This window comes from Balaenoptera musculus, chromosome 15, assembly GCF_009873245.2.
Source record: "Balaenoptera musculus isolate JJ_BM4_2016_0621 chromosome 15, mBalMus1.pri.v3, whole genome shotgun sequence".
NCBI classification, from domain to species: Eukaryota; Metazoa; Chordata; class Mammalia; order Artiodactyla; family Balaenopteridae; genus Balaenoptera; species Balaenoptera musculus.
Window position 1 is genome coordinate 42,757,076 of NC_045799.1, and position 25,390 is coordinate 42,782,465.

The window sequence follows — 25,390 nt, forward strand, 5'->3', positions numbered from 1 at the left end:
CAGCTCAGCTGGGGGCTTTCTCCCCGGCTCTCTCCTCCTCAACAGACCCCATTGAGCCCAATCAGCAAGGGGGTGAGGGCTTCCTTAGGGCAAGAGCACAGCGATGTGCCACCTTGGCTGGACGCAACCCAGGTGTCAAGGACAGACCTGGACAGGAGTGGGCGTGATGCTGCCTGCTTGCCAAGAAAGCCCAGGAATTAAGAGAACCACACCCGTGACCCGGGAGTAGTTAAGATGCAGGATGCTCACAGGGAAACCATCTTGTCCTGGCACTTTGGAATCCAGAGAAAGTCACAGAAGAAGCCTGGGTCTCCCTCCTCCCTCAGACTCTAATGCTCCCTGGATCTCCGACTGCTTCCACTGTTCCTCTTGAACCCACAGTCAGTCAAGTGCAAAATCCCCCCATCCTCAGCCTCTTCTGGGAACATCCCCTTCACCTTCGCTCTAACTGAGAGCTGGCTCTCCCCGAGGGACCCCTTCCCCTGTAGCCATCTCAAGTAGGGACTGTGTTCTCCCCACACTCTTCATCCTGTTGTGCTGGGAGGTTGGTAGACGCTCTTGTACTTCCACCCAACTTTCACACCACTGCTCCTCTGCCCTTCCTAAAACCCCACCTACGTGAAGCCCACACCTTCGGATCCTACCTGTACCCATCCTTCTCGCAGGCAATTCGCCGTAGTCACATCCCCGACTCCTTGAACGTCTTAGGTTTTGCTCACTGTCATCTGCTCCAACGCTATGGAACTCCTGCCATGAATCTTGGTAATTTCATCAACCAACAGACGATCCCTCCAACACCCCGACCTCCTGTTCCTTGACCTTTGCCCTGGTTCCTCCCCCACCCGACTTGGAAACCACGGGCGATCACTACAACCTTTCCCTTGCATTCAACCTCAGATCTCTTCGTTCTGGTCTTGAAATTCCCTCGACTAAGCTAAACCACGATCTTGGTTAAATCCAACTGTCTGCTTACTCCCAGCCTGTACCTGCAGGATGGGGCTGAAGGAAAACATGCCACCAAATGGCTGCCTGGTCCTATTTTAAAGTCACAGTCACCACTCTGAGGTCAGCCTGGATGCCTCCACACAGTCATACCACATTTCCCCATTCCATCCATTCTCCCATTCTCTTAGATAAGAGTTTTCTAAACAGTTTACCCCATCTTCCTCCTCACTCTCCGATGATAACCTGAGTTCCTATTTCACTGAGAAAGTGGAAGCAATCAAAAGAACACTCCCACAACCACCCTCAGCCCACCACGGCCACCATCGGCCTTGTACCTCCTCTTCCCTCCTGCTACCGGGCATGGGATGTACACCACTGCTCCTGGTTAAGGCCAACCCCTCTTCCTAAATGCTGGATTCTGGACTCCACGCCCTCCTGCCTTCTGAAGGAAACTGCAATCAGCAATTTTCTCTTCTCTCTCCTGCACCCACACATCCCCAGCCTCTACTAGATTATTCCATCAGCATCTAAACTAGCTAGGATTTCTCTCACCTTAAACCCCCACCTTGGCCTCCCTTTCCCTTCCCACTGCCACTCCATTTCTGTCCTTCCTATTATAACCAACTCCTTGCAAGAGTTTTATCCTTGATGTCATCAATTTCCTTCTTCCCAGGATCCCTTCAATCCAGCCTCAGTTACTCACATTCCACTCAAGCTACTCTCATCTACTCTTACCAAGGTCATCAACGACCGCCACAGGTTACTTCACGCTAAACCACGGGTTCATTCTTGGCCCTGATCTGACTTGACCTATTGCAGGATTTGATGGAGCCGACAACTCCTCCTTGAAACATCCTTTTCATCTGGCTTCCAGGCTGCTGCCTCTCTTACCTTAGTTTTCTTTGCTGGGATTTCTCTTCATCCCCTTGACCTCTAAACATCAAAGTGTCCCAGGGCTTAGTCCTTGAACGTGTTTTATTTTCTACCTGAGCTCACTCCCTTGGTGATCTCTTCCCATCTCACAGCTTAAACTTACACCAATGATTCCCGGGATGCTCATCTCTCTCCCTTGAACCCAGACTCGTACATCCTACTGCCTACTTGATATGTCTGCCTACCTGGATGTCTAACTGCATCTCAAACTTAACATGGCTAAATTTACCAAAATTAATCTCATCCAGACTTGCTCCCCCATCTCAGTCATGACAATGCCGTTCTTCTATTTCTTCAATCCAAAAACTGTGGCACCATCTTTGATGTTCCTCCTTCTCTCACGTCTCACATCCAATCAGTCAGCAAATCCTTTCCACCACACTCCAAATATAATGAGAATCTGACACTTTGCAGCATCACCACCATTGGCATCTTGGTCTAAGCCACCGTCACCTCTTGCCTGGACTATGTTTAACAGCCTCCTCCTACCTGGTCCCCTCGCTTCTGCTTCTGTCTCCCTCCCCCCAACATTCCCCTCATTCCTTTCTCAATACAGCAGCCAAAGTGATCTTGTTAAAAACTGTCAGATGAGGCCATTTCTTTGCTGAATGGGACACCCTGCCAAGGCGTCCCATCTCGCTCAGGGTACAAGTTCAAGTTTTTGTGCTGATCTACAAGGATCTCTACAATTTGTCCCCTCCCTGGCCTCATCTCCCACCACGTTTTCCCTTGCTCACTCTGCCTTCCTTGCTTACCTAGAACCCATCAAACATACTACACAGTAAGTGTGGCCTCACAGGTATAACTGCAAGGGTAACAACAGGAACAGATACCCTGACCCAGGGGTTCTCACATGACTCCTTCAGGGTTAATAAAGGCGGAGGTGACACTGAGATGATAGCTTTCTGTATTGTCAGAAGCGAACATCGAAACAGACACCAACCCACAAACTGTGATGTATCCACACAGTGGATGCTGTTTAGCAATAAAAAGAAACAAATTACTGTTACACTTAACTACATGGATGAATCTCCAAAAGGCATGTGAAGTGGAAGCAGCCAGGCCCAGGAGAGTAAATGCCACCTGGTCCCAGCCCCACCACACGCCAGAACAGATCCACGTAATCTGTAGTTACAGAGAGCAGGTCAGTGCTGGAGAAACTTTCTGGAATGGCTGAAAAGTTCTAAATCTTGATTGGGGTGCTGGTTACAGGGGTGTACACATATGTCAAAACTCATCAGACTGTACTTAAAATGTGTGTATGTCACTGGATGTAAACTATGTCTCAATGAAGTCGATTTAAAAAATTAAATATGACCCAAACCCAAAAACCTTACACTTACCCATTCTCACAGTTAGTTCACAAAAGAAAGTTGTTTTTAATCCCCCAAATAGAGAAGATATAAAAGACAGTCCTTTTGAATTAAAAACTCTATTTTTCTCATTTTAAAGCCCAGCGATGGAAACCTCCTCGGGACTCATCGGGGACCAGAAGACAAGCATTTGGGAACCACTCTTCTCTCCCTCTCTCCCCCTAGACCCCCTCCCTGCAGCCTACCTCGATTATCCCTTTAACAAGGATCATGACTGCTTCATCTGGCAATGAACGGACTGGATTGGAGGACTGGAGATACCAGGTTGGGATTAAAATGAAATTGCACAGGAAGAAGGAATGATCTAAAGAACTAATCAATTCTATCTAAAGCAGGGTGGGTAGGGAAGGGCAGGAGGCAGAGGGAACAGGAAGGGTGAGGGAAAAGCTGAGAGACAGCGCTCTGGGGCTGCCACCCCTCCACAAGCCAGCGTCCTCCTGGGGACCTGTCACCTCAGTCACTGGGGACTTGCACCCAACAGGACCTGCGTGTGCCCGAGTCAGCTCAGCCCCTTAAATGAACCAGATATAAAATATCTATATACCTTATCATCATATTTTCCTTCAAAGAAGATCTAAGACTAACAGAACAGACTTTTCTAAAAATAATACTTTCTACCTTCCTCTTCTTAAAGCCATTGGCTCACCAAGAGAATTCAGTAGCAGCCAAAATATGACCCTAAGTGTGACTATTTGTTCTAGAAAACTGCCTGTGCATGAAATAAAGTGATGGAAGGAAAAGGCTGGCATAGTTCATTTTTAAATTCAGGACACTAAGAGGAAATAAACAACCAAAAAGCGAAGAAAAAGACAAAACAAAACCCCAAATCCTCATAAAGACACAATAGCACATTGAACGTCATTAAGGGGATTCCAAGGGTAAAATCTCACTCATTCCCGACACCTTATGCAGCACTTAGGATGTGGCCGGCACTGCTCCAAGCACTTCACATACAAAAGCTCCTACAGTCCTCAAACCAACCCAGCCTGCGGCTTTCCTCAGCCCCATTGCACAGATGAGGCACAGTGAGGTTACCTGGAGGAGTAACACTCCCCCGGCACTTTTCAGACAGCTACGCTTCTGCTGGAGCTTGGCTACTTTTGTCTATTTTGTTAAGGGCGGGACAGTATATTCCCAGGATTTTTGTTTCTAGTACTGGGCCCTGATGCTTCTGTTGACGGGGTGCTCCACCCACCACGGGAACGTGAGACCATCAGCCCACCTCCCTGTAAATGCACAGGGCAGCTCTTCCTACTCGGAGAAGTGGGAATTCTCCAGGCAAATGCTGACAGTCCTTTCCTGGTGCTAATGATGGCAATACCTGGGACGAGAACAGAAGGAAGCAGAACGATGACATGCTTTCAGACAGGGCTTCGATCAGTCCAGACAGGGCCAGCCTAGATTCTGAAAGGTGCCAGATAGTTCCCATATTTGGTTTCTCTAACTTGCCTTTACAGTTGCATCTTCACAATTTTAGCCAGATCTGCATATGGCCAGGTCTATAATTTGCTTGCAACTTTTATTTAAATCGACTCAGTTAAAAAAAATTAAGTATCTTCTTTATTCATGACTGAAGTTCTATGCATGAAATCGATTTAATAGTCATACTTTATTAATACATTTATCTATGGAAATAAAATAAATCTATGTACCAACTAAAATCACTGCATGTCCTCCAGTGCTGTGAGTTCTATGTTTTGAAGAATTCAAATTCTGAACTGGTGAAAGCCAGTCTTTATCCTCTAATTTAAAAATATGGAAATAATACAAATACGCCTCAGGAAACTGTCTCTAAATATGTATAGATGGAACTCTACACACACATAGTTTCAAATGGCTGACAAAAGAAACTGGGCAGGAATCAGGCATTACGTCAGGAGGAGTAGAAGCACCGGATCACAGACATGGTGCAACATTTTAATAAGAAACTGCAGGATCGGGCTTCCCTGGTGGCGCAGTGGTTGAGAATCTGCCTGCCAATGCAGGGGACACGGGTTCGAGCCCTGGTCTGGGAAGATCCCACGTACCGCGGAGCAGCTGTGCCCGTGTGCCACAATTGCTGAGCCTGCGCATCTGGAGCCTGTGCCCCGCAATAAGAGAGGCCGCAACAGTGAAAGGCCCGCGCACCGCGATGAAGAGTGGCCCCCGCTCGCCGCAACTAGAGAAAGCCCTTGCACAGAAACGAAGACCCAACACCACCAAAAATAAATAAATTAATTAAAAAAAAAAAAAAAGAAAGAAACTGCAGGATCTGGCCAGTCAAGTTCAACCACCAACAATGGCACACAGGAATCATGTCTTCTCAACAGAAACCTCAAATATATAAATTAACGTGCAAGTTTTGTTAAAAAAAGGGGGGGGGGCTCAGTAGGCAGAAATGAGAATCTAAAACCTTGATTAATCAGGAAAGTTATTTGCATTGTTTCTCCAGGAAGACTGAAAAGGAGCACCCGTGCCTAAGGAGGGGGATCCCCCCGAGCCCAGGGGTCCCCTGAGGTGCAGCCAGGAAGTGGGGAAGCAGCGGGGGCAAGGGGGGGGCTGGCTTCAGGATCCCTCCGCCCTCTCTCCCCCCACAGCAAGCAGCTCCACGCTTATCTGCTTCTACAGTGTTCTTCCTCCTATGAGACTCCCTGACCAAAGGGGTTCAGCTAAAAAGAAATCTGGAAACCACTGGTGAGGCCCAATTTCCTCATCTTACCAATGAGGTAACTGAAGCTCAGAGAAGGTAAAGACTTTGGGTCACTCAGCAAAGCAGGATCCGAGTCTAAAGAACTCAACATCCAGATTCTGGCATTTATCTGACCAAAACCACCTCTAGGAATGCCCCCCTGGCAGACAGATGCTGGGGACCGTAGTGAACACCACACGACACCCTCGCCTACCCTCGAAAATGACGTGCGATTAACCATCAATTCCTCGAGGAGGGGATGGCGGCCAGCAGGGTTTAATGAAGTGTTATGAGTCAATGGAAGTCAATTAGAAATAAGATGAAGTCATTATTTGGGCAAGTATGAGGTAAGGAAACAGGCCCTTCTCTTCCTGAAAAGCTGTATAAATCAAATAATGTGTAAACAGATTAGGAAAGCTTCCTAATTACGAACAACAGAAACAAAAACAATGAAAATAGCAGTAGAAATAACAGCAACAGCTATAATGCATTCTTTGTTATCTACCAAACACTGGAGTCGGCACTTTATATGCACTTAATATCCCTGTGACATAAATATTATTATTCTCACTTTTATAGATTAAAAAAACTGAGCCTAAGTCCGTGGTAGGGTGACCAACTGTCCTGGTTTGCCTGGCACCAAATGGTTTCCCGAGGTGTGGAACTGTCAGTGCCGAAAGCAGGAAAATCCTGGGCAATTTGGGGTGGCTGGTGACCTTACCTGGGGGGCTGGTAGGTGACAGTAACTTCCATGTCAGCCGGACTCCCCAGCCACCACTACCTTCTATGGGATAACTTCCCTCCATGTGCTCCAGCCTAGACTTTCACATACTGGTTTAAAGAAGGGCATGACCAGTATCGTACAAAACAACACGTTCATATGTAGCTGTAGCTCCATTTAGAAAAAAGACAGCACTGCAGAGCCTCGAGCCTCCATCCTCCAGAAGAGTAAAGAAGGGACACTTACCTTGACCTCAAACTCGAAGTGCTCGTCCTTCCCTTGGCCGCAGAGAACATAGCGTGGAATACTAATTTTGATGGGGTCCTTCAGGTTGTCTGGATTTGCTCCCAAAGAGCGAGACACCATCCGCTATCAAAGGCACATCAGATGGGAGAACAAAGAGAGAGACCAAGATCACTGCACTGCAAATACCCCGCCCGGCCAGGCAGAGGAAACGCGTTTGAAGCAAAGAAAAGAGCATCAGACCAGTAGAGTTTACTTAGAAAAATGATGGTTTCCTTTGAAAGAGAAATGCTAAGTCTCTCTCATGACAAAAGACCATTTCTTTAGGGATACTATTCTAAAAAGGTAGGGCGAAAGCACTTCCAAATGTTGTTTGGCTTTGATGTTCCTTCCAATTTATAAGAACAAGTGAAAAAAGGACAGATTATATATCCTGACTCTAAAAAAAAAATCTGGTATAAACCACATGCTTTTCTGAAAAGTCTTGATCACTGAACAACTTCTTTTTTCTTCACAGACTACCAGACTGCTGTACATAAAGCTCCAAAGCTGGAGATTTTATTCAAATGCACTTCATTTTTAACTTCTAGGCATTTTTATAAGGCAGTGTAGTGTGGAAAGCTCTTTAAACCACAATTAAAATGAATCCCCAGTGTTTTCTTTAGGCTCCATCTGATTAATAATCAACTGGGCTCTGACAAATGTCTACGGTCTGGATGGTGGGAAGACGGAGGGGCTTGAGGAGGAGGCATTAAAAAAAATTAGAAAGGAATTCTCTTGAGTGTGAATGGGAGGAAATCTCCGAACAATCCTTATCATTAACACTAACGGAGGGCTTTATGAAACATAAGAAGATGTATTTTTGAAGCAGTAACAGTAATAAAATAATTAAAATCATAATTATAGTTAGCATCATAATTATAGTTAGCGTTTATTGAATACATACTATTACCTAGAACTGTGCTGAACAGTTTATGTGCGTTGTTTTGTTTAATCCTCATGATTCTCCCCAGGAGGCAGGAACCATTATGAACGCAGTTTATCAGATGAGAGTCCCAGGACTCAGAGCTTAGGTAAATTTTAAGAGTTTAGGTAACTTAGAGGTAAGTGGTAGAGTCAGGATTCGAACTCAGGCTAACCGAGAGAGCCCACCTGCATCACCACTACACTGCTAGCGTGACATTTATTTATCAATTTATTTTTTAAAATTTTTTATTGGGGTATAATTGATTTACAATGTTGTATCAGTTTCAGGTGTACAGCAAAGTGAATCAGTTATACACATACATATATATCCACTCTTTTATTTTTAATTAGAGTTGACTTACAATACTGTGTTAGTTTCAGGTGTAGACCAAAGTGATTCAGTTATAAATATTTTTTCAGACTCTTTTCCATTGTAGGTTATTACAAGATATTGAATATAGTTCCCTGTGTATGCAGTAAATCCTTATTGTTTATCTATTTTATATATAGTGGTGTATATCTGATAATTCCCAAACTCCCAATTTATCCCCCCGCCCCTTTTCCCCTTTGGTAACCATAAGTTTGCTTTCTCTGTCTATGAGTTCTGTTTCTGTCTTGTATATAGAATCATTTGTATTATTTTTTAGATTCCACATATAAGTGATATCATATTTGTCTTTCTCTGCCTGACTTACCTCACCCAGTAGCTTTCATGAAATTTTAAAGTAAGTCCATCCACCTGAGATAAACTGAGCCAATAAACACCTCAACATATACAGAATTTAAGAAGATGGAAACCCCATGGTTATACAACTAAACTCACTGATTTGACCAAAAAGACAACAGGGGCAACAAGCTCCCTTTCCCTCAGGCAGAAAGGGGTCCTGGACCCTTGGATCCTCGGCCGGAGTAGCACGGATGGTCCAGGTTTGCTGTGCATGGGAAAGCTCAGGTCTCTGGATGACAAGGAGGCACGTGACTTGCCTCAGGTGGCTGCTTTCATCGAGCTGACAGTGTAAACACATTGGCACGATATGAAGTTACCAAGGCCTTTCAGAGCATCTTAATTTTTCACTGCGTGGCTGGCTACCCCAAACAAGCACCATTCCTTTTACTGCAGTGGTGCACCTGTTTAGCTGTCCTTGGTGTCAAAAACCATAGCGGAAATTCCTAAAAAGAGAGTTTCTCAATACGTGTATTGCCAAAGACCTTTCAATCCACTAACAGTATTATTTCCAAATTACTATGAATGTAGACATCTCCCGAAACATGGGATATGTTTATCTATTTGAAGGTGAAAAGGCAGAGAAATAATCTAGTGCTTTTATTTATTTTCAACAAACACATTTCATGTTAAGAAATGTCTTTGACCTCAAAGCCTTCATGGTTTGGCCATGCAGTCCTTGCTCTGTTGCCTTAGCTCTGAAACCTTCTATGTCATGCTTATAACTGTATTTTTCAAGTAGGAACATAACCTCTCTTCCACATGTGACACAATTACCTGGGAACGCCACTGCTACAGTGCAAGCACGTGCACGCATATGTGTGTGTGTGTGTGTGTGTGTGTGTGGAGTTGGGAGTGGAGAGCTGTGGTGTCAGGAAGCGCAAAGGAGCTTAGAACAACCTCAGCAGAAGGGCTGCTCCTGCCGGGCTTTTAAGCAAGAACTGGTAACACTAGTTTAGAAGACCCACTCGCTCTACCTCAGGAGGAAGCCGGATCCTCCCTACCAGTTAGAACAACAGGCCCTCGCGGCAGCTGACTGGGTGAGGAGCTCTCCCTGCACAGCTCCGGGCTCCCCCCTAAGGGGCAAGAACGGGGAAAAGGAGGAAGGAAGAAGAGCGATTAAATTGTTCCCCTTCAGGCTCGGTCGACACACAGAGTGATGTTAGTGCCGCCTGGGCTAGAACAAAGCCCTAGGGGTCTGGTGCTCCTAAATAGAGAGGCAGCAACCCCAGCTAGGGGACGGGAAAGCCTCGTGGAGAAGGGGCTCTGCAGCCGGGTACACAAGGATGAATAGGAGTTTTCCAGGAGGAAGAGAAGGCTCATTCTGGCAGAAGAAAGGGTGCCCTCGTTATAAACCTTTAGTTCACTGAGAAAAGTAAAGAAATACCTGGGCTGATGTTTGGCACAGAGTAGGTGCAGAGAGGAGGGGGGGACGGGGAGAGAGGGGGGGAAAAAGTGTTGCCCTCCAATCGATTAGGAACAGTATGTTACCACATGTGTTATGGGTTCTCTACAAGGTGCAGAGGACAATACCAACACGTTTAACACACTTGGTGGAGACTCCACCACCGTCTGCTTCCCTGAAGCAATCACAGAAGGGGGACTTGGATTCCACGTGGCCGTCACCTGGAGGCAACTCAGAATTCAATCCGAGCTTTCGGAGCTGGTCTCTGAGGAACAGTCACCCACCCTCTCTGAACCTCCATTTTGTCGTCAGTGGAAATGGGCACGATGTTTCCCAAATCTCCTCTATGTGGCAGGAACCCAACTGTGACCAAGGCCGTGTCCCGCCCTGTGGGACAAGTAAACTGATAATTACAGCAGGATGAGAAAGTTATGATGGGGTCACTGAGTGAAAAACATATATACAGATATTGCTATCCAAATACTGTGAACCTTCCTGAGGAAGAATTGCAGTCAAAACCGCCCAGGTACATTGTTAACGGAGCAGTGGAGACTTAACTTTCTAAACACCTTTCCCTATAGGCGCCCCTAGGATATAGAATCAAACATCGATGTCTTTTACTGAGCGCCAGCTATGGACCATACACAGGGCCAGGTCCTGGGAATACAAAGTAACTTTGACAAAGTATCTGTAACTTCTAAGACCTTTAGTTTTTCTCAACTGCATTGTTTTAAACAAAGACAAGGTTTTTCTACTCTAGATGGATTATAGGCTAAAGTTAGCAAACGCTACCTTAACCTTCTTTTTTCATATGTCAACTTTCAAAGGGGGTTAAGACTGTAACTGATGGTCTGGTTATTACACAGGCATTTTAAGACTAGAAAGTTCTCTACTTCTAAGAATGCATAATTGTGAAATCAATTGTTAATGAAAAGAAAGTTGCTTGATGCATAGGCTCATAAATCCCTTACAGAAAAAAATCACTGCCTTTGATAATTTAACTGGGTATATGAATTACGTAGAGACCAGTTACCTAGGAGAAACTGGGTCTTATTATGTAGCTCGCCTAAATCCAGGATGGCCCTTTACATCCCAGCACACGCACGTGTACCTCAAGAAACTATTCTAGATGGTACACAAGAGCCACTGCTCCATTCAGGACCAGACAGTGAAGAATAACTGAACCCATTGCTGAGAAGAGGATATTTCTCTTCATTATTTTGCACGTTGGGGATTAGAAATATTGTCAGAGTTCCCACTAACATCTGGGACCACAGTTTACTTCAATCTCACTGATTTCACAGTAACTAAATATTAACAGGTGTAGAGAAATGAACACCTGCAGAAATGAATAACTGAAGAATAAGCCAGGGATCTGAAGACATTTGAGCAAAAGTATAGAGAAAAATCAAGAGTATGTGCTTCCATCAAATCACTGCTGCAACGTAATTTTTAGACACTGTTTTTAAGTCAATTTGATGAGAAATGTCGAATTCTCAGGATATACTGTGAAAGGTTCCTGACATTCTCCTAAACTATGTTTATGTTGGGCAGGAAGGAAAACTAACATAAATGTCTCCTAAATTTATTTTTTATTTGAAAGGAGCTATATTTTGAATATCTTGAGATTTACAGTAGACAAGCAAATGTGTGCTGTATCATATATCCCATTATTTATGAGAGCTTTTAAATTTCTATGGAATTATTTATTTTGGAATCAGTCACAGTTTCTCTACATGTAGCGAAGAAGATTCTTAAACTTGGAAGGGGAAGCTGGTGACACATCATGCTAGGAGGTAAAGAAACATGAAAGGCTGTATGTCTGAAAGCACATCTCGCAGGAGATCTGGATAAATATGTAGGACAGGTCAAGGAATTTTAAATGTACCACAGACTGGCTCTATTTAGAAATAAAAGGTCAAGGAAAAGTACATAATTAGTAACTTGGATTACATTCCTGTACATAAGAAATATCTTTTAGGGACTTCCCTGGCAGTCCCGTGGTCAAGACTTCGCCTTCCAATGCAGGGTATGTGGGTTCGATCCCTGGTTGGAGAGTAAGATCCCACATGCCTTGCAGCCAGAAAAACGGAAACATGAAACAGAAGCAATACTGTAACAGATTCAATAAAGACTTTAAAAATGGTCCTCTTTAAAAAAAAAAAAAAAAGTCTTTTAAAATAAGATACAGAGAAATATTTTTCTGATAGCTTTTAACAAAACAACGTCCTGTGTCAACAAATTCACTATTTTTCCAGTGTTGGGGAAATATTATAGTCCAGTCCTCAGCCAAAAGAAACAGACAGAACACAGGCTATGTTTTGAATATTCAGATTAGAATCTTTTCCTACTCAGGCTGTCTCCTTCAAAAGGAGCAAATTAAGAAAATTAATAGGAAGCAGCATTAACATCCACTAGGATCGCTGTCGGCACTGCAGAGGGCACGGAGTGAACCGATTCCAAAGGGAGTCATCAACATTCTCCCCTAAATGCTCTGATTACATACAAGATGGCTGAATTCAGTATATGCTTTAACCATGACAAGGTCAGGGCTCAGGACGGCCGTCTGATCTCTTAGCCAAATATCCAAGCTTTGCTTCTAAAATACAAGCAAACCTGGGTTTTTATCAGATTTAACCAAACTAGTAATTCTCCTTTCTCTGTTCCCAGCATAGCACTTATTTCAAATCCCTCTTTTTTCAACCACACATGCCACAGTAATAGTTCTAATTAGAGCTATTTGCATCAAGCACCTACTATGACCCAGCAGTTTGAAAATGGGGGTCTGGGGCAGAGATGGTGAGGACCCATCACCTTCTCAAATATGAGCCACGTCACAAGAAACGGGGCATAAAGGTAACCTGTGTGAGCAAATGTACGTTACAAATGTGGCAAAAAGCCAAGACATGCTTGCATTCCTCTCCAGAAGGTGAAGCCTGCCTGTGCTGTGAAGGGACCCGGGGCTGGTCCCACGCCACCTTTGAAGGCTTAGTACCTACAACTGACCTGGATTTGCTAAGACACATGGCACACCTGCTCCAGGTCAGGGTCAGGACTTAACAACAGCCCGACATGTAGAACCACCATGAACTGTATCTCATTTTAAAGTGAGTTTAAAAGACGCACATCAGGAAACAGAAATGTGGGTTTTCAAATAAAGGAGTATTTCTTTCCTTTTGATATATATCTATATCTATATGTTATCAAGGATAAATTACCCAGAAAATGACAAACTGTGTTGGATATAAATGCTTGTGGAATATCCTGCGTTTACTGGCCTTCCAGTAAATTCGAAGCTGTGATTCTCACTAAAAGTAGATTATTTCATCCATGTAGATCTGAGTTGATTGACCAACATTGTTTCAAGGTTTGGAAATACTGAATGATCTGATGAATGTTTCAACTTGAAGCTATTAAAAATGTCCCCATCTTTCTCAAGACCAAAGAGAACTTTAATGGTCATTGTCTCTGGATAACCCATCGTTAGATGGATGATTTAAAAAAAGACTAAATAACAGGTCTAGTACGAATGTGGCAGTAGCCGTCATGTAGCTCTCGTTACCAAACATGAGTCTAGGCAGTTGAGGACCTGAGGAGGGAAAACCAGCTGATTTCCCTCCTGGTTCTACAATGTCTTTAATGACCCAAGAAAAATACCACTCATCGTCACTCACTGATTTCTGCTGAGCCCTAGTTTTGGTTCAAACTGTACTGAATTCTCAGGTCCGGGCAAAACTGAAGTGGGGGTAGGGGATTGGCGGGGATTCTCTTTATCAGGTTTCTGTAGAGCATACTGTTTAATCTTCCAACTGAAGGAGCAACTTCGAGCACACAAGGTTATCTGTACTGTACTGCCAAAATGATTATACCCAGGCTTTTCTTCTGCAAGAGCTAAAATGTAGAGAGCAAAAAGGAGACATAAGGTGTATGAGGAAACGATGGAATTGCAAAGAAACTTGTAAGGCAATTCTTGAAAAACAAAACTCATAAGAAGAGAAATAATATTTAATGTCTAGAAATTCCAAGAAAAAAGTTACAAGTCAGAAAAAAATCAACAGTTCTTCCAATCAATTATTCATTCCTACAAAAAAAACAAATCAACAAAAAAAAATGTATTCAGGCAATGTCAAGAATAACCAGGACCAGAAGGTGACTCTGGCATTGTGGAAAGAACATACATTCTGGGGGAAGGTCTGGGTTTGAGTTCCAATTCCCAATCAGTGATCCTTTCAGATACAAAATGGAAATCGATAACAATTCGCCCTTCCTGGGAGGATCACTGTGGGGCTCCAAAGAAACAACACATAGGAAAGAACTCTGCACACTGTAAACCACAATATAAAGGGTGGTCAGGGCTGCTACCGCTGTAGTCCACTGCATCTTCAGCAACAGAAGGTTTTAACAAGATGGCAGTAGAAGAAAACGTGAGTAGTGATTTATAATAGAATCTCTTTCCTTCTCACCAACTGGATTATTCCATTCCGTTCCTTATAAAGGAGGTTTTTAAAAAATTACGAGGGTGCATCCTTAAAAACAGATTGGACGATGGTGGTTTGGAATCTGTGTTGTGTAAGAACCAGCAGGGGGACCGAAGAGTGTTGGAGGTAAAGAAGAAAACTCCGAGGAGGTGAGAGAGAGCGCGCTGTGTTCTTGGAAGGGCTGTGATATAACACGGTTGTGGAACAGACTTGTTCTACTCTGTGACTGAGGGCGCCACGGACGGACGGACTGCAGATGGAGGTCACATTAAGGAAGATTATGGAAACAACGGTCTAACAACGAGAGCAGATCCCAATGGATAAGCTGCTTCAGAGGCAGGTGATGATAAGCCTGTGGAGGTGTCAAGCAAAGACTGAACTGGAAAATAAGTTCAACTAGTAACTAGGACTCAATACTTCCATAAGGAAGAGGTCCTACAGGTTTTATCTGAATTTATCCTCAGTAGAACCTTGGGAACCCTGACCCAATGCATCTGTGTGTGGTCCCAATTCTCTCTCCCTTGTAGCCGTAGGAGGAGGAGGAGGAGCAGATATTCTTGCCATGGCTTCTTGGTGAATGGAGGGTACACTGCCTTGCCCCTTGACTTTGGACTTGCATGTGTCACTTGCGTTGGCCAAGGGGATGTTAGCAGACATGACGCATGGTTGCCTTTTCGTGCTTCTGTCATCCACATGATACGGCCACTGCCCCTTCCACACAGATCCAAAATGAGGCAGGTGGTGCAGACCAAACTAGCTGACCTGCAGATGACCTTAGCCTAAAGCAGAGCTGCCTCGATCTACTTACAAACCATTAGTGAGAAATAAAAGCTTTTTTATTGGTATGTCACTAAAATTTTGAGGGTTGCTTGCTATTTGGCAATAGCTGACTGATATAACAGCTATCACAAAAGATACGTTAAGGAAGGAAGCAGTATCAACTAAAGTGAATAGTGGAAGCTGTGTAACTAAATTAACAAAACAACCTCATTAGAAACTGGTTTGTCCAACGAGACCATCTGAGAAGCATTAATAAAAATGCTCTAATCTATTTATCATTCAAAACTGTAATTCATCAATCATTTAAAGAATGTAAATAAAAATTACTGTAATTACTACCACTGGAAGGCATAAGCATTCTCTCCAAAGGATGCACACACATTTTTTTAAGTAATGAGAACAGGGAGACAAACTGTTTTGAAATATTTTTCAACAAAGACGAAATAAATTCACCCTGCCAACCACAAGTCTGCACAACAGGCAGCTGTGAGCAAAATGGATTTTAATCAAATTCAGATGAAATCATGTTTCAAAAGGCCTCAAAGAGGTATTGTCTAGAACGCATTAACAAGCTCCGCCATGTGAACGCTTACGCCTATATTACAACAGTGCAAGATGCCACATGATAAAGTATGTACGAACCTATTTCTTTCTGATACAGGAACTCGTTACAACTGAGAAGACGGTACTTCAGGCTGGACGCTGAGGCTGCCACGCCTGCTCCGCCGCAGCAGTGCCCCGGCTCAGAACCCCAGAGAATGAGCCCGTGAGCCAGAGAGGCCCTAGGACTGAAGCCACGGAGGACAAGGGCACACACACCGCTCCACCGGCTTCTCCAGGCATCATGACCACCTTAATACTCACTTCATGATGGCTAATCTAATTCTCATATCAGGACCGTATTTGATCTCAAGGTAAAAAGTATGCTTAGGTGAAAAGAAGTGACATGTGAAATCTGAATTGCCCAGAGGCAGCTGCTTCTGTTTTGTAGTGAGAGCAGAATGCAGCCCTCATCTCAGGCTACTTGGACCATAAAGCAGACTAAACAAGTCATAACCGATAATATGCTCTGTATGCAATGCCCACTTTCGCTGCATACTCCATCTACGGACAGTGTTAAAGAACATCATTTATAACACAGTAGGATTCTGCTTCTTTACCTATGAGGACGAGCAGGTCAGTCTGTTTAATACGTATCACTCTGTTAAGATTCTGGACTGCTCATGTACTGTTTCCTTTCCAACCAAGGTATCCCTCTGCTGGCATCTTAAACCCCACTCTCTCCACTCTTCATGATCATTCATTCCGTTCTTCTTATCCAGAACATATGAGAAAATACTCAATTTAAATTAGGGGCAATATTATTGATAAGATATTAGAAGACTATTGTGGTTCATTTTGGAAATTTTTTCTGTGGTAGAAGATCCACCAGCCAAGCATGTGACAAGCTAACTAACTGTCATAAAGTCCTTTTCACAGACTCAAAAGCCTCCATGTGTAAGGCAATAGGGTGTGTGTGTGTGTGTGTGTGTGTGTGTCTGTGTGTATTGGGGGCGGAGGGTGTTGCTGAAGAGGTAAAAAAAGGCTCCACAGGAAAAGGTAAAAACATTTGAATTCTACCGCCTCAAAAAGACAAAAAGCTCCATTTGGCCTCTGCAAAGCAGGCTGCGGCCAGCAGTGTGGACCCCGACGCACTCTCCCGGGTCCTGCCTCTCCCCGCTCACTTCCCCAGAACATGGGGAGAGGAAAACCAATGCTGAAAACTTGGAGCAAGTTCAGTAGCTTGTTGCCAGCACTGATGGGGAAGAGAGGGAAGACCTGTGTTTCCTGACCAAAGGGAGACGGTCAGTCCCTGGAAGGGTCAGCCCTGGCACTGGCCCTATCACGGACGAGGAACAGAAGTGAAGGGGGGCTACAACATTATATTGCACGTTATGTAAATATCTGACCAGAACACAGAGTGGCCCCTGCAGGCCAGGCTAAAACGAAGGCCTTAGTGGAACGGCCGAGTCGCTAAGCCCGGACGCACTGCAGAGCAGCTGCCGTGACCCTGGCTGAAGTGAAGGACAGGGCCAGGGGGAGGTGGCCCCCTTCCTCCTGGAAGAGACTCTGGAAGCTAGTAGGACATTCATACCTGAGAAACAGGAGAAGGCGCACAGAGCAACCCAGGGTCAGATGCAGTAAAACATCAGGACAAAACGTGTAACCCGACTCCTCACAGGAATGGGAACCGCCGCGGGTGCAAAGGAAGGGGTCAACCAGAGAAGGGGGAGACTTCCGAAGAGCCCAGCCTCAGGCCTCTTACAAGGAGGAGGGCGGCCGGCTCCTGGGTGGTACCGGGGGGGGGAGAGGAGCCCGACCTGAGGCAGACACGGGCATGAGTTACCCTCAGAAGCGAGGCCAGCAGGACCCCGCGGTCAGAGGCGAAGGGGGAAGCGCCGGACGCCATCGACGTGGTCTCTATCGGATAAGACAGCGCACGGCAGCCTGGAAAGTTACACCAGGGCTCAGAGTCTCTCTAGGAGAGGACCACCAAAGCTCAGAGAAAGGCCTGGCACATTGGGGGCATGTGGCCCAGGGGAAGGGCAGTCAAAGCTAAGCCAACGAGTGAGGAGCTGAAGTCATAGGCTGGAAAGGAACAGTCCAGAAGTCTGAAGGGAGGAGGGAAGAGGCAATGCCCTGAAGAAGACCCCACAGGGCAAGGGCGCTGCCTACATCCTACATGTTACGGGGAGGGGAGGGTGTTGTAAACCCCCAGGTCCTCCAGGGAAGCCTGATGTGTCACTGCCGTGCTCTGCGGCAGAGCTGTCCTAACCTTGGCCAACGGAGGACGTCGAGAAGGTCACTACCAGACCAGACACCTTTTCAGGCAGCACAAATCCGCCTGCCGGTGTCCAGCAGAAATAGACTCCAAGGCACATAACCACAGGTCGACATGAGCACAACCTGAAATGCTTCCAGCACCTCACAAATAAAGAGGACCCAATTTACAAGGCTGGAGTTCAAGAAAGTGAAGCAAGGTGGTGATGAAGATATTTCATCAGTGCTCTACTATCACCAATTTTTAGTTCAGTGGCGATATTTAAAATATTTACATTTTCAATTTATAGAGGCCTGCGTTTTTCCAGTTTCAAATCAATTAGCTACACTGAGATATTCATAGCCCTGGATGACTTTCATCATGTTTATTTTATGAAAGATCTCAAAAAATATGCAGAGTATTTTCACAAGTCTCCTCCCTAGAGCCTTGTCAAGTGTGCGATTAGCCACAGAGCCTCGTCCTGGGAGTTGAGGGTCAGTTTCCAGACCGCAGGGGCCACACTGCGGCCGCCCTCCGGACACAAGGTGCTGGTGCACAGCTGAACATGCTGGGCTTCCTGAGGGTGCTGGGTGGCGCTGCTTCCTGAATCTGACGGGTGTCTGAGTTTCGGGAAGAAGACGAGTTCGATGGTGGATGCTGTTTTCATCTCTGGGACAACAAGACACCGGAATTCACTGAAAGCTCGGCACCTGACCACATCAAACCGTGTCCCTGGAGGTGGCGAGCTCAGAGAGCCGCTCTGAGGGTGGAACACGCGGTCTTCCCTCACCAGGGCGACGTGGGTGTTCAGAAGGACCAGCGACTGGCAGTGGCCTGGGCCAGAGCCACCTCGACTCTGACCGTCATGTAGAGCAAGAGCTGAACCTCCGCCAGAGACGGGGCGTCCACGTCCAGGTTTCCGTGAAGGAAACAAATCAGGTCGACCAGGGTATTCTGGAACCTGGATGACAACTGAACTCCGTTCACCAAAACTAAATCAGGGATTTCCGCCTTCCAATCAAGGGAAAGCTGGAGCAGATCTTGCTGGAACAAAGGATGGCTGGTGCAGGCGGCGGCATCGGCCTCGGACGTCAGGACACACGGGAGGTCCCGGCACATCTATTGACAGAGGTGTCTGCGTAGGTAAGCGCGGTGAGCAGGAGACTCTCTGCAGAGCCCAGGAGTCAAACGCTCTGCCCGCCAAAGCCGATCTGAATCTCCTGTAGCCCAGAGAGGGGCAGAGCGCGAAGCAGGCCCACGGAGGCTGGGGATTCAGAACCAGCACGTACAGGGCGGAGTTTAGCAGCAGCTCACACGCGGGCCAGGGGGCGGGGCTCCACACGGTTGGCGACAGCGTGCCAGTACACACCCTGGGCCTCACTCGTGTCGCCCGAAGTCCTGGTAGGGAACCGGCCACCAGCTCAAGGAAGCCTTTCAAAGGGCACTCTTGAAGCTTCAGCATTTGGTCTGGGAATCGCACGAGCGTCTGCTTAAACGCAGAGCCCGTTCTGGCACCTTCCACCTCTAGGCAGAAGACGGAGCCTGGCAAGGAGCCTGGAAAGTCGGCAGCTGTGGGGCCAGCAGGCAGGCCCGGGGCTCTGTAGGGCACCAGGCTCCCTGCCCGCCTGACGGCCCCCGACCCTTCCCTGCTGCTGCCAACCTGAGCTTCTTCGGGAAAAGAATGAGCTTCTGGTGACACCCCGGGTGCCTCCAAGAGCGTGTCCAGGGGTAAGAGTTCCAGAAACAGCAGCCTCGCGATGAACGCTGCCGCACAGGAGGCGAGCCCCCAGGGTCCCACAGGCTCCCCGCGTGCCCGCCCGCAGCAGGTGGTTACTGGTGTCTCTGTAAAGGTCTGAGACCCGCCGGTAAAAAGATCCCAACCCGCTGCTTCCCTCTGGCCTGACACTCATGGGTGACCCCACTGCCTTGGCCGCCACCTCCTCCCCGGCTTCCTGCTCCCGGCAGAACTCGGAGGCCGGAGCCCTCGCGGGGGGGACGCTGTGGCTTGAGTCACTTTCAGAGAGAACGAGGCAGAGGAGCCGGCTCTGCCTGGTCTGCTCGCTCCCACTGTGCACGGACACTTCCTGGGACGCGCGTTGCAGCCAAGTCCAGCTGGACGTGACCCCTGGGCTGTGTTCACCTTCAGGAGTCGTCGGTTCACTGAAGTTTTCTGACTCACCCTGAAAATGTCCCTCCCCGCTGGTGCTGCTTTTGCTCAGAAAAGAGATTTTAGTTAGATCGACGTGTTCTGGTTGAGAGCCGCCCCTGTTACAATCGCTGCTACGCGACGGCTCGGGCTCCGAGGGCTGAGACCCCCGCTGGCGGGCCTCTCCGCCTGGCGCTGAGGAGCAGGCAGAGGGACCTGAGATGCTCCGGGTCGCGGGCCGGCTGCAGTGGTGGTTCTGGTCCACCTTCCGCCTCTCCTCTCGGCCGGGGGCGTCAGTGACTTCTTTGGACAGCAACGGGGCAAGAGAGCTCTTCTGTCAAAAACAGGTGAAATGGGGCTGTGGCACCTTTTGCGATGCTTTTCCACATGAAGATTCTTGCGGGCATTGGTTTCATCGTGTGGATTAATGCAGAGGTTCAATCGAAAGCCTAAGCCATTCGTGTTGACTGATTCATGATTTCAGAATAGAGGACCTGATTCACACACAAAGCATCAATTTCCATATTTCATATCTTATAAATCGCCAGGTATTTTGATCGAAATATGTTGTATGGGATTGATCCACAGTATCCACTTCTTGGTCTAGTATTTTATTTACTCTAAAATAAACCCTAAGATCTTTGATGCAATTTTCCAATGGGCAAGTAAGAGTAATCGGGGCAGACTTAATGCAAATCAGAAACTGACAAGTATTCCAACCTCATGCATGTTTCTCTGGCCTCTTGGTTTGTTTCACTGGAATCCTTCATTATAACTGCCCTGCTTAGATCGCCATAATGATATCTACAAACCAGCACCATGAAAGGTTCACTGCCAGCCTGCTACAGACCAGGCACGTGGACACAAAGAAATGAAAGGCAACGTCCTTCTCTTCACAAGGTTACCTGCTGAGGAAATGGACGTCCACAGGAAGACAGTGTCATTCCTGGATGGCTGGGATGGAGGGCAAGGTGGTGGCCAGTCTCCCATGGGACACCCACCCCTCCGCCGCTTGCTCTGTTCAGTGATGTAAGATTTCTACCACCTCGTAGTTTTGCTTCTTTGCTTTTTAATTTAGGAGTGTATAGGAAGGACAAGTCCCTCAGTGGAGGAAAATACAGGTAAAGCCTTACAAATCGTATGCCCAAACAAACCTTGGTTTGACAACCCACCAGAGAAATAAGCTACCCAACCAAGAGTATTTCCTCTGCACCGCTGCCAATGCGGTCTATAAAACACGCAGGGTTTCTAAAACATCGAGAAGTACCCAGTTTCATTTCTAAACCCCCTATCTGATTCTGATTATATAATTCAGCCTTTTAAATGCAGACCAAGGGAAAGGATACTGCTTCGAATGAAAACCTGGGCAAAGGGCCTCCACCACAGCTACATGCCATTCAAACAAAGTCAAAGCAGTTTACAAAAAAAAAAAAAAAAAACACACACAAAAATAACAATAAATTAATTAATTAATTAATTAATTTAAAAAGCAGTTTGCAACCAGCAGGATTCCATTTAATTTTAAGTCATATAATAGCTTGCCTTGCTTATTAGCCATTAATCTCACTGGGACTTTGAAATTCTAATTATACAACTAAACATTAAGAAAATTTAATCACACAAGCATGCTGTAATTTAAGGTAACCCTATCAACCTGAAAAGTCATTACCTACCTCATATTTTAGCTTACGTTGAATGGTGCCATTGTGAAGTTTCTCATTATCCTGAAAAGAAAATAAAAGCCCTCTATATTAAATTATAGCATGTTCATAAAGAGGGAAAAAAATGATTTGATTAAAATATTTATGAGAACAAAATTCTAAGGAAACATACTTGTCATTCCGCAATGACAATCCTTCTTGAGAATTTATATTCCCAAGGTAAATGGGACTCTCAATACATCTGCCTGTAAGGGAACTGAACCATTTACTCCTAATCTTAAAATTCGAAGAATAACATTAAAGGCAAATTTCCTTAGGACACTTCTTAATTTGCAGGGTAGAAATGAAATGACTTTATTTTGATAAAAATCAACTTGTCACAAGTATGTATCTTCTCAAAGGCAAAATTATATTTCTACTTGGGATAATTTATCGAGTGAATTTAAATACTTATGGAAATTGATTATATTTTTGGAGAAAACAGAAAGGTGTCACGTGTAGAATTTTTATAAATCAAACAAAGTAAATAAAGCACTTCAGGAAACTTCATATTCACTTAAGAATTTCCCCCAGAAGTTCAAAATTTTAAAATAAAGTTACCCTTGAATTAATACTATTTATAAACTGTTAAGCTCCACCTAAGCAATATTTAATATTTCTACAACATTTTGCATCTCAATTTTCTGAGAAACAGTACATAAAAGACCACCACCCCCAGCTCCTTACTGAAAGGTCATCTTCAAAACGAATAACCAGATCACCTGCTCCTTCACTCACCTTCACAGTCTCGGCAGGTGCACCGCTGCCATCGCCAACCACACGGTGCAGATTCTGAAGGCGCCTCTGGACTTCTTCTTCAATGTAAGCACTGATCCTGGAAGCAAAAGAGATGGGGGTCCGTGACCACTTCTAACCACACAGGGCATTCTGAGATCTTTTTGTTACCATGCCCTTTGCAACTGAGAACCTTCTCGTTCTAAATGCCAAATGTAATCACAGCTCAGGATCTGGAACATTCGTCAACTTTCTAAGAAGTCTAATGCCATGTGTTTACTATCTGGGTTTTCCCCAAACAAGAGAGGCCTGGATGAATAAACGAATCTTGGGAACAGAAGGGAGACTCAGTGATCCCATCCAAATCCCTCCCTATGTCCTGAGCGGAACCCCTGCTGCAGGACAGGGGAGAGTCGCAGACTCGGGTTCCAGATGACTCTGCGGTCTCAGAAGGCATCACTACCCAACACTTCACTCACCGAGCCTCCGTTTCCTCACACAGAAAACGATGATTCTCATTTCTCACAAAACACAAAGTCATTTCAGAGGATTAAAAGGAAAAACAAAAAGTAGATGCACTCTCCACAGACCTTCACTACTGGACGGAACAATGTCTCACATCATTCCTGCTCTGTCTTTTCACTGCACCCGGCCATGAGATACCACATTTTAAAGGTCTCTAGACCTTCCAAAATGCCTGGCGAAGGGTCAAGATGGCTGAAGCCAGAAACAGTTGTCAACCAAATATCTGGTACCCCATTCGATACAGGGGAAACAGCTGGTACCCAATACGATACAGGGGAAACTGTATGAAGTACAACCATCCACCCAGAGGAACCAGGGAAAGAGAGAATTTGGGTTCCGTCAAAATCTTTCTAGTGGCTCAGGCCGCCCAAAGGCAAGGCTTTCTCAGTCCTAGGCTCCCTGCCCCAGTTCTACAGACAATGAATTAGACGGATTATTTTAAATGAAGTGTTTTGCATGTTTACATCTTAGCACACTAAAAAATAAAAAATCTGGTTGCATCTTTCTAAGCCCATGCAAAATCCTATACACATTTCTGTACTACTGACCATGGCTAAATGACTTTCTGATATGCTGGGTAAAGAGATTAATATTACAGGTAAAACAGCCCCAAAGAATGGAGCTAGGGTAATAAAATACAGTATTTACCGTTCAGTATTTCAGTAAAGAAAATCATATGCAACTGAATCTGAATCAAGGCCACTTACAAACAAATCTCCCTGGACCTTAAATTTTAAACGAGTACCACAGAAGATGCAGACCTAGATTCAAAGGACCACAGAGGCTCATGCCATTCTGAGTACATTTTGATACCTGAATACCTATCTCCTACTAGCCAGGGCTCAGGACTGCCCAATTTGAAATGTCCCCATGACGTAGATGGGGTTGAGAAAAATGGTCAATTACCTTATAAGCAAAGAATGATTAGGTTGATTTATCTGAGGGCTCTAAGCCACAGGGCAATTCATGATGCCACCCAAGTTGAAAATCATTTTCCTATAGTAACATCAGATTTGTATTTATGCTATTCATGATCATTCTGAATATACTGGTACAGTCTTTGTGACAGACTTCATCTATTTGTAATCAATGGCTTCTATAAATTATTTGTCAGCACAAGGTCCTTCTTGGTACAATTCAATTAAGTCTACTTTGTTCCTCTCAACCTAGCCTTGTATCACTTCTTTCTGGATGAACTGGTTTCCCTGAACCTTTTAATTCTACCTTCTCACACAAACTACTTGCACCAGTATTCCTTAGATTTGGCTGGTCAGGTCTCAGGTCTTGGGCCCTTTAAATGACGTCTCACCCCACCATGGGCCAGGCAGCAGCTGATCAGGACAAAGCATGTCACAGGGATAAGTACTGCTTATCACCTTTGATAGAGCCCTCCATATGCAAACTGGCCAATATAAGGTACTGTGAGTCATTAAATCACATCAGAAATAGGCATGGCATCAGTTTAATGTCCAGTACCTGGCATCCATCAGGGGGACCAGGTGAGACTTTTCAGCACTGGATGGCAAGCTGGAAGAAGCAGGTTTTCCCTCCAAGGTCCCACGATGCCCTTTTTGAACACCATCGACCTCACAGATCTTCTGCTTCAACTGCTGGATTTCATGTTCTAACCTACAGAGATGGAAGTTACGTGAATTCACTCATTAACAGTATCTCCTGAGAATCTTCCCTAGAAACCATGGGAGATCCAGACCAAAACTGTGCAAAGAGCTTTACCTTCCAGTAGAAAAGGTACCACATACCTATAAGACAAGGTATAAGGTGATAACAGGCCACAAGAGCGGTGCAGGACAAGTGCTACAGGCACCCAAAAGTTGGAGAGAGTTCTACCATCAAGGGCAAAGATATTCCAACTGTGCTCAGCAAATCCTCAGAGTCCCAAACCCAGCTTCAACAAAACAGTTGGTTGTAGCCTACATATCAGATCCCCATAAGTATTTCTATTTGACAAAAGAGATCTTTGCTTTAAAGAATTCTTTAAAACTGCCAATCTAGGAGAACCTTCATGGTCAAGGCAGTTCTAAGTTAAGTCTTCACGGGCCAGTGGGAATTTGGCATTTGGAAATGACAGTGGGTGGTTTTCCAGGTGCAGGAACAAAGGGACTAAGCCACAAAAACCAGGAATCCGCTTTGGCTAAAGCAGTGGATGTGGAAAACAGAAACAGGCGAGAGAGACCTAGGAAAGCAGGCTGAGTATCTGGAGAAATTAATATAAACCATGAGCTGTGGA

At 45.4% G+C, this 25,390-nt stretch overlaps 1 protein-coding gene across 4 annotated transcripts in view; it reads right to left on the minus strand.

Annotated features, from left to right (window-relative positions):
• The window catches only part of KIF16B (kinesin family member 16B), a 289,942-nt gene that overhangs the window by 68,164 nt on the left and 196,388 nt on the right, over positions 1–25,390 (minus strand). For all 4 annotated transcript variants that reach the window (XM_036827060.1, XM_036827058.1, XM_036827059.1 and 1 more), the window contains 4 exons: positions 24,619–24,771; positions 22,621–22,717; positions 21,856–21,906; positions 6,887–7,009 (listed from right to left, as the gene is read on the minus strand). In XM_036827060.1, coding sequence (XP_036682955.1) covers positions 6,887–7,009; positions 21,856–21,906; positions 22,621–22,717; positions 24,619–24,771 — 424 coding nt within the window. The remainder of the gene's footprint in view (positions 1–6,886; positions 7,010–21,855; positions 21,907–22,620; positions 22,718–24,618; positions 24,772–25,390) is intronic.